The sequence below is a fragment of the Panthera uncia genome (assembly GCF_023721935.1).
Source record: "Panthera uncia isolate 11264 chromosome C1 unlocalized genomic scaffold, Puncia_PCG_1.0 HiC_scaffold_3, whole genome shotgun sequence".
In the NCBI taxonomy this organism is placed as follows: Eukaryota; Metazoa; Chordata; class Mammalia; order Carnivora; family Felidae; genus Panthera; species Panthera uncia.
In genome coordinates, this window is record NW_026057584.1 from 63,814,879 (window position 1) to 63,828,575 (window position 13,697).

A 13,697-nucleotide genomic window follows, 5' to 3' on the forward strand; every position below is an offset into this window, starting at 1 on the left:
TAAATAGCCATTTGCTGAAGTAATTTCAGGCAAGTCCAGTTTGAAGATTTATGATGTCTTTGCCAAAGGGTCACCCACACTAGACTGTAAATACATTTACTTATAGGCCATTTCTCTGAAATGGACCAAAAGAGAAAATATTTGCTCTGTCTCATTTATCATTAAATTTAATCGTCTTAAGACACTACCTGCGGAAAAGCCAGGGAGGAGTCTGCTTACAAGTCTCACCCAGAGGACACTGATGTTAACACTTATAATTCATTAGTCCTTCACAGTTTTCTTCTCTATCGGATGGTTTTGTTTTGTTTTGTTTTGAGAAAGACTGCAGGCACGCCCAGGTGGGGGAGGGGCGGACAGAGAAGGGGACAGAGGATCCAAAGAGGGCCCTGTGCTGACAGGCTGACAGCCGTGAGCCCGGTTTGGGGCTTGAGCTCACTAACTGTGAGATCATTACCTGAACCGAAGTCAGATGCTCAACTGACTGAGCCACCCACATGCCCCTATCAGATGGGTATTTTAAATCTAGTTGAAAATGATCGTGTTCCCTTTAAATTTGCTAATTTTTAATGTAGCTTTCCCTGAATATGATTATAGATATAAATTAATAGGAAAGTTAAAGCATAGTTGTCGCTACTTTTGTGATCACCTGGCTAAAGTTTAAAGAATTTTATGGTTATCTGCTCACTTTATATTATTGCAGCTATACTAAAGTTCTCTCCTGACTAACTCTCTTGATCAGAAGCGGGCAGTCTTTAAAACTTTGAAGCAAACAATTATCCTTTCTGTGTTCTGAAGCAACAGAGTTTGGTGTTGAGCAGAGTGCATGTTCAAGTTTTTGGCCCACCACAGAGATGGAGGTTCCTTTTGAAATGCAAACACCTTGCAGCCTGCCCCTCTTTGCAGTTACCACCCCTCAAGGGGAGGACATAACCTAAGTCAGTCTCCTGTATGGTCACAGCAGAATGTTACCTCTGCACGTACGTGTTAGTCAGAATCAAAGATCTTTGTTTAATCGACATGTAGACTATCAGATGCCTTCAGATGCTAGTCAGAGTTCAGTCACAGAAATCACCCATCGCAGCACTTGACAAAGACACTTTTAGGGCATCAAGAAACAGTCTGTATGGGCCATTCATTTCTCCAGGTTCTTTGGGCTCCCTCTATTGAGGTAAATCATCAGGAAACAATGTACCTCAGCTATATTATTTCAGCTCCCAGCAGAAATGCCATCACTTAGGCAAGATTTAATGTGGTGCCTTCAGCACATGGGAGAAAAAAATGTTCATCTTTCGCACCACATAGTTGGAAGACATTTATATGAAGAAAAGTTTCTGTCCTTTGCAGCAGAGTTGAAGGCATTACTCAAGTGTCCCTTATAAAGGGGCTTCCGTACAAAATTTCTCCTTGATATTAATGCTAAGGGAAAAACATCTGCCTTGCATGTTTCTTTTTTGATAAAGAACTCTATCATGCAATACTTTCCTTTTTTTTTTTTTTTTTTGCCTGAGCTATAGGGAAACAAAGCTAAATTCAGTGTTCAGTGGGAGTAACTCGTGTATCGTATCTCTTTCTCTGTTCCCTTTAATTTCTGTTATTTTTGATAACCAAATATTTGTGTATTTGGTTTAACTTTGAACTACTTACCATCCTTTTTTTTGCAAGAATTAAAACAAATGCCAAGGAAGAGGATAGTTTCCCATGATGATTAGATATTGTAGCCATTTGTGCCTTTTATTTATTTTTTTTAAATTTTTTTTTTTAATGTTTATTTATTTTTGAAAGAGACAGAGCATGAGCAGGGGCGGGGAAGAGAGAGAGGGAGACACAGAATCGGAAGCAGGCTCCAGGCTCTGAGCCATCAGCCCAGAGCCCGACGCGGGGCTCGAACTCGCGGACCACGAGATCGTGACTTGAGCTGAAGTCGGACGCTCAGCCGACTGAGCCACCCAGGCGCCCCCATTTGTCCCTTTTAAAGTAAACTTGCATTGGGGTGCCTGGGTGGCTCAGTCGGTTAAGTGTCCGACTTCGGCTCAGGTCATGATCTCATGGTCTGTGGGTTCGAGCCCCGCGTCGGGCTCTGTGCTGACAGCTTGGAGCCTGGAGCCTGCTTCAGATTCTGTGTCTCCCTCTGTCTCTGACCCTCCCCTTCTCATGCTCTGTCTCTCTCTGTCTCAAAAATAAATAAACGTTAAAAAAATTTTTTTTAAGTAAACTTGCATTATCTTGAAACCTGACTCATCCTGGAACGCTGCAGAGACGTGCAGCACCACCCACTGCCCCATATGTTGTATTGATCTGCATAAATACACCTGCCACGGCATGAGATCAAGAGCCCAAATGGACATTTGTTGAATTCCAATCTGAGAGGTGCCCTTGCATTTTTAGTATAACTTACATGTCGTGTTGACTTGGGAGCCTGAATGCGTTGAAGAGAGGTATCCATCACAGAAACGTGGAGTCTGCGTTTTCTGCAGTAAACCCTGCCATCAATCTTTCAAACCTAAACGACACCAGTGAGGACTGCTTCTAGACTTGTATCAGTGGATTTCAATCAAGACACATCCACAAAAACCTCTAACTAGTAAGCGTACCTAACAGTTTTTCTTGGCTACTATAAAAATGGGGACTTTGACTAGACTAATGTTTCTACCTCTACCAGCCATACACCTGAGTTTAGTTTTCATGTGGTCATTCCATTTCCTTCTTGCCCTATTGGTAAAAATCAATTCAGTAAATATATTCACTGAACATTCTAAATGCTGAAAAGGACTGCTAGCCATGAAAATACAGTTTCATGAACTTGACAGGAAATAGGGCCCTTATGCAATAATCCATTTGCTCACGATTTACCACAGTTGGGACATTACAATCGATTTTGTACTGTGTAGGCAAAATGTTATTAAAATTTTATGTATTAAGCTCTGAGGTTAATATGACAAACTGTTACCATTTTAAAAGTTCTGGATGGTAGGTGCATGTGACTTTGTTTCATTCTTCTTTGAACTTTCCTGTATGTTAAAGTGTTTTTCATGATTTTCCAAAGTATGTACTAAAGAAACACATTAGTTTAGGTTGGAGAGTGGGCGGTGTTGGTGAGAGGAAACAGCCACCTCCTCTACCTGGCCGGCAAGGAGATGTTCAAGAGGTTTCTGTTAAGGGTACTTAGGATTATTTCCAGATGAAAACTGTTTCTGTAGACAGTAAAGGCAGTTACTTATGATAATATTTTTGCAAGTAATTTATTCATAGGTATCAGCATTGCACAGAGTATCAGAAATTTCTTTGCAAGGCTCTGTACACACAGGTCTAATTTAGAGATCAGCTGTATGAGGGGCGCCTGGGTGGCTCAGTCGGTTAAGCGGCCGACTTCGGCTCAGGTCATGATCTCGCAGTCCGTGAGTTCGAACCCCGCGTCGGGCTCTGTGCTGACAGCTCAGAGCCTGTTTCAGATTCTGTGTCTCCCTCTCTCTGACCCTCCCCCGTTCATGCTTTGTCTCTGTCTCAAAAAAAAAATAAATAAACGTTAAAAAAAAAAAAATAGAGATCAGCTGTATGAAATCCTCTGCTACCAGACTGCTTGCTCCCTCCAGGCTGCAAATCTGAAGGGTCCTTCAGGATGCTCAGAAACCAGTGAGATGCATCAGAGTCCTTAGCCTGAGGTTCTAGCTGTAGACAGACCTGCAGACAACCAGTGTGAAAGTCAGATTCTTTAAGATATATCAAGATACAAAATGTGTGTGTGTGTGTGTGTGTGTGTGTGTGCGCGCGCGCGCACGCACAGCCACTGCTCATGTTTTCTTGTTAAAGGGAACAGTGTGACTTCCTGATTTATCGATTTGACATTGATCATAAGCTGGGTGATGCCGCATGGCTCGGTCTAGACTAGAATTCTGGATGCTGTCAGACTTCTACTTTGCTAGGCCATAGGCATATTTCTGGGTGTCTGAAGGTACAATGCTGAAAGGAATTGTCACTTTCATATTTTAGGAGACTCACTGATCCACAAGATGCTTTTGAGGCAAGTTAAATGCAAGGCCAAGGTTTGGCTGCGAGGGGTAGGTATGTGACTTACACTCCTGCAGCATCATTCAGGGTATATGGAGATCTGCACTTTAAGGAGAGCTTCTGTTTCAAGCGGGGCTTTGAGGCACAGTGCTGATGGGTACAGCAGTGGCCCCTGACCTTTATTTGTGCCATCATCACATCAGTCATGTATAAAACACATTCCCATCTGTAACATCTCTCACTGCGTGCGGCACTTCTCAACTACTGGGGTAGGGGCATCACTGGGGGAAAGGATTCTTCCTTCAGAGCGTGCACCTCGGCTCACCCTGCAGTGTGAGAGCCACCAGTCAAGAATGAAAAGCAAAAAGCAGTCATCTAGAAGCCTCAGTCTCAGGTATGGGTGTCATTTCTGCCCTTGATGGCTCCTAGGACTGGCCCGACACCTAGTAGATGATCAATAAGTATTTGTGGAGTGTTGAGTGAATTAGCCAGCTGTGTAATCTTAAGCCACTTAATCTCTTTGGCTTCAGTTCTTCACCCGAGGAATGAGGGAAATGGATTAAGGTGACCTCCAGGGCCCTTGTCAGTTGTAAAATTATATGATTCTGTGATTGGTCCTGTACCTCAGAGAAGATTAATTTGACAGGAGTGTGAAGGATGGATAGAGTGAGAACCAAGAGTGAGACAATGCTCCTTTCTTTGAATTAGGCTAATATTTCTTTTCTTACTACCACTTTTTAAGCACTTATCTATGTTGGGGTTTCCCCGCTAGGTTTCCTCCTGTCAGCTGTCCTTCTCTGTGGGGATCGTGAACCCTTGAAGGACTGGAACCATGGCTTTCTGCTTCTCTGGGGTTCAGAATATCAGGCATCAGAACACCTGCCAGCACTGTGAGGGGGCCCACACCGTGTCTGTACACAGCTCCTCTAATCCAGTAGGGAAGCATTGTTTCCCATTTTTCCTGCAGAAGAACCTGGAGTGGAGGTTGGAGAGGTGAGGTGACTGACTGAAGGTCATCGCTGGCGAGCGACTGAGCTGCAGGGCTCAGGGTCCCTAGTCCTTAGGGACCTAAAGACTCCGCTCTGGGAAAGCCCAGAGATGCATGTGAACACTGTGTCAGAGCAACCACGGGCCTGGACACAGGAGGCTTCTTTTTTCTTTCTGATTTTTGTTTCTGGGCTTGTCGCTGTCCTTCAACTTCTCATTGCTTTGGGATCGTTTTCCACATCTCATTAAGTACAACAATTTTCTTCCTTCCTACATCACATTCATCTGCCAAGGATTACACCCTGAGTAATAGCTCCCTCAACCTTTTATGGCCTTTTCCTTTTGCTATACATCTGTAGCTCTAGCGACAACATTCTCCATGTGTATGTGTGTGGTATGTGTGAGTGTGGATAAAATACCCTTTGTTCGTTAGATTGTTCATTCTTATCTGTAGCAGAAATGGTGTCCCGCCTTTGGTCAGCGGTAGTGGAGTTTTAGAGAAATGGGTGATTTGATCTTAAGGAGGTCTAACCCACAGGTTGTGGTAGTTGGCTGTCCCCACCATTTGCTGCCATTGGGCGCAGAGAGAGAAGTGAATTTGAGAGGAAAAGTGATGTATTCCATTGTGGATATGCAGGATTGTTCTGTGTCTGGACATCGCGTGGAGAGATGCTGTGTAGGCACTTGGATAATGTGTTTAAAGCTCTGGGGCAGTACCTGGGTTTGGGTTATGCATTTGGAACTACTCATCAAGAAAGAGAAGGAGAGGGGAAGATCGTCAGGGCAGAACATTTAACACCGAAGGGACAGGCAGACAGCAGGGCTTGGGCACGCAGAGAAAAGGCAGCCAGGGAATCACGGTGGTGGTGGCCAAGGAGAGGCACTTGACAAAAGCCAGGCTTGTAAAATTTTCACTCATTCATGTATTCCTTCCTTCATTCATTCACGTGACAAGTATTATCTGTGCACTCCCAAGGCACTGGGCTGGGTGCTGAGGGGAAGAGCAGTGAACAAGCAGTGAACAAGCAAAAGCTAAAGGTCTTTGCTCTTTGGGAGCTTAGTGTCTAATGGACGAGATGGACATTAAAGTAATGACATTCTTGGGGCGCCTGGGTGGCTCAGTTGGTTAAGCATCCGACTTCGGCTCAGGCCATGATGTCACGGTTCGTGGGTTCAAGCCCCACATGGGTTCTGTGCTAACAGCTTGGAGCCTGGAACCTGCTTCAGATTCTGTGTCTCCATCTCTCTCTCTGTCCCTCCCCTGCTCGTGCTCTGTCTCTCTCTCTCAAAATAAATAAACATTAAAAAATTTAAAGTAATCACATTCCATTGGTGCAGAATATGAAGGTACTGAGCACAGATCTGGAGGCTAGGAGAGCACACTGGACAGGGCGCCTCATCTGGCTGCCTTTACTCTTCTTTCCTGGTCTACCCCAAAAGACACGACCAGGCCTCAGAGCACAGTTGGCGTCAGTCATGTGGACAGAGAGAGAGAGTGGAGATTTCCTAGCAGTGAGGGGAGCTGGCCCCCCGACATGCTGCAGCCCCAGGAACACTTCTCCATTTCCTCCCCATCTGTTTCCCTCTTTACTTGTCCTGGTAACACACAAATGTCTCTTTTCTCCCATCTTAGAAAAGCCCTCTCTTTACCCCAGCACACATTATAGGTATTTCTCACCACCCCCTTACAGCTGAAGTCCTCACAAGAATTGCCCCTGACTGTTATCCCTTTCCTCCCACTGCCTTCCGAGGTCCCTGCTGCACTCACACTGTGCCTTTGCAAAGCTGCATGTGGGGAAAGAGGGCAGGCCAGGAGATAGCAACAAGGTGAGCAGGGGAAAGTGTGGGAGAGCTGAAGGTGGAGAGACAGGTAGAAGCAAGTCTTGGGGGAGGGGGGAGTCATGCTAAGGATTTTAAATTTTGTTTTAAGAATAAGGGGAAGAAATGGAGTCTTTCAGCAAGGGTGTGGCATGATCACATTTCCAGGTAACAAGCTGCCTGGCTCCTGTGTAGATCCTGACCTTGAATGTGGAGAGACCAGTCAGGAGCCTCTATAGACCCAGGACAGGACCCACAGTGCCTCCAGTAAGGGTTATGCACTGGAGAAGACCATGGGTAACATTCATCCCATTCTAGGCTTAGTTCACATCTGCTAATCAGACACATGATTTTGGATATGTCCTTTTACCCTTTCTAGGCCTCAGTTTCCTTGTCTGTAAGATAACAGTGGACAAGAGCCATCCCCACATCAAGGGTTGTTTTGAGCACGGCATGAGATAACATATGCAAAGCACCAAGCATTTACTGGCAGATAGTAAATGCCATTAATTATTATTCTCCCCATGTCACATTTAAGGAAACAGACTACAGATGCTAAATAAGTAGTGAGTGGATTTGAATGTAGACCTTTGTCCCCACAGCTCCGTATGTCCTCAGTCTGTACCAGGCTCTCTGCTGCTGTGGAGGGAGAGGGCAGGAAGCTTAGTGGGAGCCATAGTCCATTTCTCCCCTAAGCTTGTGGGAAAAGACTTCAGTTCAGTATCAAGAGCAGGAAAGAAGCTTGAACTAAAAATGATGTCCTGATCCCTGGCCCACCCTGTTTGAAAGTCTCCATCCTGCTCCCGAAAGGGGAGAAACATTCCGGGAGTCTGGGAGTGCGAGTCCCTTTGGACTTCCTCGGATGCTGGCAGCTTCACCCTGACCTGAAATCTCAGGTTCAGGTAAGGAAAGGGGGAGCTGTCTGCTGCTTAGAAGGGAGGGGCTGCCCCTGTGCCCCTAGGAAACACTGTACCTGCCAGTGTTACCCCAGCTGCATCCTTCAACCTCAGAGCTTGGGGAAATGGTTGACATTCAGCCTCACTCCAGAGTGGAAAGGATGCAGTGCCAATGGCACTTACAGCTGATGATGCCCTTTGACAACCAGTGGTCTTTGCATTTTGACAACCAGTGGTCTAAGCATTTTGATCCCATGTGGTGCGTAGAGGGTGTGTGCCCCCATACACTTTTTGGCATGGGCTAAAAGACGTTAATGTGAAGCTAAGGGATACACATAGTCCTGAGGTGGCATTTTGGCTTCAGAGCCCTCCAGGAGCAATAACTCTATCAGACAGTCCTGACATGGTACATTAAGAAGTGCAGAAAAATGCTACATCCTATAAAATGCATACTTCAACTACACAGGCCTTCTGCACCTCTATCACCAGGGACAGTTACGTGTTCACTCACATGATTGTCATCACCACCCCCATAGCCAGCTGCTTCATTTGAGTGTTCACTATGTTCCTTGCAGATGAGTTGAGCTAAGGAAGCAAGAAGGAAGACTTTACACATGACAGTCTGAATCTCTGATTTTCCACTTAGAATGGACATAGCACATATGTATCTTGTGTGTGTCTGTGTCTGTATACACATTTTTTGTTGTGGTGGTTTTTTTAAATTTTTTTTAGTTTTTAACAAAATTGAGCCCAAATTCCTGCCTAGCTTAACCAGCTGGTGCTGAGTAGTGGTTGCCCTCTTTAAATGGGAAAGAAGCTTTCCAGTTGGCAGAGTCCTCCTGTCTCCTTGCTTTTATATATATATACATATACACATATACATGCATATATACACATATATGTGTATGTATACATATGCATGTATATATGTATATACATACTTCTTGCTTTACTCATTTAAAGTTCCTGCAAGGGTGTTTACAAATTGCTTGAGAGAGTATAAATTGGTACAACTTAAATGAAGGGGAATTTGACAATATCTATCAAATTGCAAATACCTTTGTCCTTCGACCAAGCAATTTGCTTCTAGAAATTTATTTTCATACTCGTGTATTTGCAAAATGACATAAGGACAAGGAGTATTATACACAATTAAGCTTTGTTTACAGTAGAGAAAGACTGGAAACAGTCTGTTCACAGAATGGGAACTGGTCAAAAAAAGGACATGGCAGACAACGGAATACTGTGTAGCTATAAAAAAAAAAAAAAAAAGGGAGGAGAAAGCTTTCTATGAACCAATATGGAGAAATTCCAAGGTATACTATTAAGTTCAAAGACAAGGCGTAGAACAATGGATATAGTATGCTACACTTGTATTAAACAGGTTAGAAGGAACTATGTATGTTTGTTTGCTAATATATGCATGAAACCTTTCAGGAAGGATGCACAAAAAACCTCAACCATTGAGGGGACCAGGTAGTTGGATGGCAAGAGGAGGCCCAGTTTTTATACAATACCCTGTTGTACCTTTTGGGTTTTAAACCACGTGATGGCATTACCTATTTAAAAAATATATATATATTCTGCCTGAGTTCTGTAGACCTCTGCCTTTATGATATAATGTATACCTATAATGAGAAATAAGGGTTTGTGTTTATTACTGAATTTAGGAGTATGTTTTTCATTGGATTGGGTTGGGGGATTCTTTTCGTCATTTTTAGTATTAAAAGGGTTTTTAATAAGAGTTATCAAAGGTAGCCTGGGTCTTGAAGCTGTTAATTTTCAAGTTTTAAACATTTCCTCTGTAAAGTTGCACAGACTTAGTTTCCGGCCTTAAATCATACCTATTTTCAGCTTCTCTGAAATCAAGAGTATCTTGTGCCATATCAATTAAAGTAAATGTACTTTCAATTAAAGGTGTTAAGTAGGAGTCTGAAAAGATTAATTCTTTATAAAAGGATGACCTTCAGTAGTTAGATCCAATTAGGCATTTTTCCAACCATATTTCATCCTGATGAGACAAGTCTACTACTCACAATCAATCACTGTGATCTTTTCAAAGGCAAGTATTTTAGGTTCAGAGTCATAAAAGAATGACTTGACTAGGCCACCTCCATAACTTGAGCCATAGTTGATGTAGATAGAGATTATGGGTGTTGGATATTACTTCAGTGGTATTAATATTTAAAGAATCAGGATGTGCATGAAGATATTCTGGGTACAGTTCTTATACTTCTTTTCTCATGGCCTTAGTAGGACAAACTAATTTAGATAAGACTGGCCAAAGGAAAGGAAAGGAACAATGACATATATTCTCATCAAATCAAATTCCTTTTCATTTTTTTCTCCTTCTGTCATTTCATTATTAAATACACTATAAATACTTGCTTTCCTAGTGATCATTTTTTTCCCTTATTGGACTGTTTTAGTACTAATTCAGCCTTTTTAACATACAGCACATAAAACCAAGGCTGTTAAAAAGAATGCTTGCTGATCTTTTAATGGTAATACGCAAAATCTTGGAGAATACTGTTTTCTCTCAAAAGTGAAAAGAAATCCACTTTTCTATACTTGTATTAGATATTTCCAATGTAAAATTGTTGGTCCTCACTCTGCCACTAAATTTGTAAACTTGGAAAGGCCATTGAATGTGCTCATCTAAAAAATGGAAAACAAGTAATACCTACTTTGCATATTTCAAAGGTTGATTGCTGGAAGAAAATGAGTTTTGATTCATGACATTTGCTATCCATGTTTCTCAAAGTGTGCTCCTATGGCCCTAGGGATCTCTGAGTCCCCTTTAGGAAGCCCATGAGGTCAAAACTGTTTTTATAATAACACTAAGAAATTATGTGCTTTTTTCACTTTCATTATTGCAACATGTAGAGTGGAATTTTCCAGTGGCTGGCAATGTGATATGTGATATTGCAACAGACTGAATACAGAAGCAAAAATAAGAATCCATCTATCTTAAGCCAGACATTATGGAAGTTTACAAAAAAAAAAAAACCAGTTGAAGAACTGCTGATACATATGAAAGCACTATGTAAATGTGTGGTGACACTGGTAGGTAAACAGTGCCACAGGCAAACAGCCCTTCCTTCGAAGGCACTGATTGTTCATGGCCCACTCCACGTCCAGGAGAGGGTCACTCAGTCTGGGGTCTAAGCTGATCTCTGAACCATCTTCAGTTGTCTGCAATTTCATGTGTTGGTCATATGCCCCCTTTTTAGAGAGAGTTCATGATTTTTAGTTTTCAGATTCTCAGAAGTTCCTAAAAGAAGCACGGATTTAGGAATTGCTGTCATCCCCTAGTCCTATTCTATCCCTGAGAGTAGTCACAGAGTCAAGGTGGGGGGACACCTGGGAAGAGATTCATAGTGGTTCAGGGCTCTTATGTCTGTGGCCTAGGCTTGGGCATCTCTTGAATTCTTGACTTTTCACTTCTTTGCTTGTGGAAAAGTACAGACTGGAACCCACATCTCTAGGCCCTGGGAGAAGGGCTTTCTCTAAGCCGGTAAAATGCCTTTGTCTTTTTTCTGGGCCTCCTGTATTTACTGTGGTAGAATGTCATGGGGCCTAAAGAAACAAGGTCAGGCTATAGACCAAAAAGGGCCCACAGGCTGGTGGCATCATAATGTGCGCACTGTTTGTAGAGACCAGGAGATACTACTCCAGGATCCCAAATAGGACTACTTAACAGGATTTGATCAGACTCTTCTGGCACCAGAAGGAGGAGGTTTGGAATGGGTATTCAGGCCATCTCTGGTCTCTGGCTTGGACCCTTGGCAGCTGAGCAAGTAGTTGAGGGTTTGCAGAAATTACTGTTTCATGTTTTCTACTGCAGTTTCTTATGGTGTTTTTATTAACTTTAATTGTAGCATCTGTTGAGAGTTATCATAACACTTTAGTGTTCTTATGAGAATTTAAAGCCATTCTAATTATAACTCACTGTCCCATATCCTTTCTTGAAATTAATATAAATGGAAAACTCACATCTTAGGTATTTGCTTGTTCCATATTAACCTAGTATCAGTTTTTGGATTGAATATACGTGTATATATGTATTACAATTTTATGTAAGCATTTTATATTTATTTTTAAAAATTTTATCTATTTGGGGCTCCTGGATGGCTCAGTTGGTTGAGGATCCGACTGTTGATTTCCTCTCAGATCATGATCTTCTGGTTCGTGGGTTCAAGCCCCGCACTGAGAGTGCAGTCTGCTTGGGATCCTTTCTCTCTGTCTCTCTCTTTCTGTCTCTCCCCCCACCCCCCTCTCTCTCAAAATAAACAAACTTTAAAAAAAGCCTCTATATTCAGTGGATAATTAAACAACATTCAGGGGTCCCCTCTATGTAGCAAAGATTTTAATAACAAAATACACATCCTTTTTGGGGCATTTTGTTACGTGATTTAATGCATAGTATTGTCATTGTCATAAACCTTACCACTGAGACTGTTTTTCCTGTTTCACTTTAATGTTTTTTTTTTAAAACGTTTATTTATTTTTGAGAGAGAAAGAGAGAGAGAGAGCATGAGTGGGGGAGGGCAGAGAGGGAGACAGAGGATCTGAAGCAGCTCAGCAGAGACGTGGGGCTCAAACTCACGAACCATGGGATCATGACCTGAGCCGAAGTTGGATGCTTAACCAACTGAGCCACCCAGGCACCCTTGTTTGTTTCACTTTTTAAAAATAATTTGATAAAATGCTATTTTCAGGAAAAATATGAAAAGTGTATTGAATATTATTTATTCCAGACGAAAATCTTCTGAAATTTTTAATTATGGAACTACATTGAAGGTTATTGATTTAGTATAGATTTTATAAAAGAATGTTTTATTTTTGGAATTTTGGGAAAGAAACATGTTTATATAGGTAAATTCAATCCTTTAAATATCTCCCTTTATTATTGTCATAACTATCTCTCCCATTTGAGGAAGTACCCAGAGGTAACCCAAAATTGTAGAACACTATCTACCTATTAGTAGCATCTTGTAAAGATTGGAATACATTTAGTTTGATGAAACTACACTTCGTTGGATTTTAATGTGCTACATGTTATATATTTCAGAAACTCCAGAAAGGAACTTAATGACATACGATTTGAGTTTACTCCAGGAAGAGGTAAGTTTTAGTTGAAATTATTATCTTATTGCTGCAAAGAGCCTTTAAGAAATTCATTACAAGTGTGTGGTTATAATCTGCTATTTGAAAATGCTTTCTTTAAAAATGAAGAAAGGAGGATGGAGGGAAGGAAGGAAGGCAGGAAGGAGAGAAGCAGTGAAGGATTTGCAATAATTGTGGGGAATCCAAACCGAGCCACTACTGACTACATGAGTTTCTGTGGCATGCTGCATGGTTTACATACATGTACAAATTACCTGTGTTAGCTCAACCATGAGAATAAGTACTGGCAAGGGGACACACAGGGCCTAAAGGACGTTATGGTGAGTGTAATGAGCAACAGAGAGCAATCCTAATGAGAGGTGAGCAACAAACGAGCTGTCACACAAAAAAGGGATCCGCTTTGCCCCTCTGCTCTCAGTGCATATTATATGAAGCCTGTGTGGAGGGAGGAATGTCTGTGGTCTCTGTTGATACACCTTGGTAGGCACATTGCCATTCTTGCTTCTAAATACAATTTTAATATTTTAAATAACTAGTGAAACAGCTTAAAGGCTAGACTGGTTGCTCTCTCAGCTCCTGGATGCCTGGAGTTTCTAGAACTATGTCGCATTTCTTGGTATCTTTAGCACTTGGCAAATGCCTGCTATCCAGGAGAATCTCCAGTAGTTTTGGTTAATTAATGGATAAATAACATCTACGAACAGGCTATGGGGACCGCAAGATTAGTTGTTAAGCAAAAATTGCTACTTCCTCCCTTTAGTGTATAACCAGAACAACCCAGAGAGCTGAAAATCAGATGCTAATGCTGAGACTGTGACTCTTCTTCTTGACGGTTTCAGATTTTTAAATATGTGAAAGCGG

General features: G+C 42.1%; 1 protein-coding gene across 7 annotated transcripts in view; it reads left to right on the forward strand.

The window, feature by feature from the left end:
* Positions 1-13,697, forward strand: part of STK39 (serine/threonine kinase 39) — a 317,745-nt gene that overhangs the window by 229,310 nt on the left and 74,738 nt on the right. For all 7 annotated transcript variants that reach the window (XR_007454486.1, XM_049616066.1, XM_049616064.1 and 4 more), the window contains exon 15: positions 12,781-12,833. Coding sequence is in view for 6 of the 7 variants with exons in the window: in XM_049616066.1 (XP_049472023.1) it covers positions 12,781-12,833 (53 nt within the window). In the remaining variant the exon portion in view is untranslated. The remainder of the gene's footprint in view (positions 1-12,780; positions 12,834-13,697) is intronic.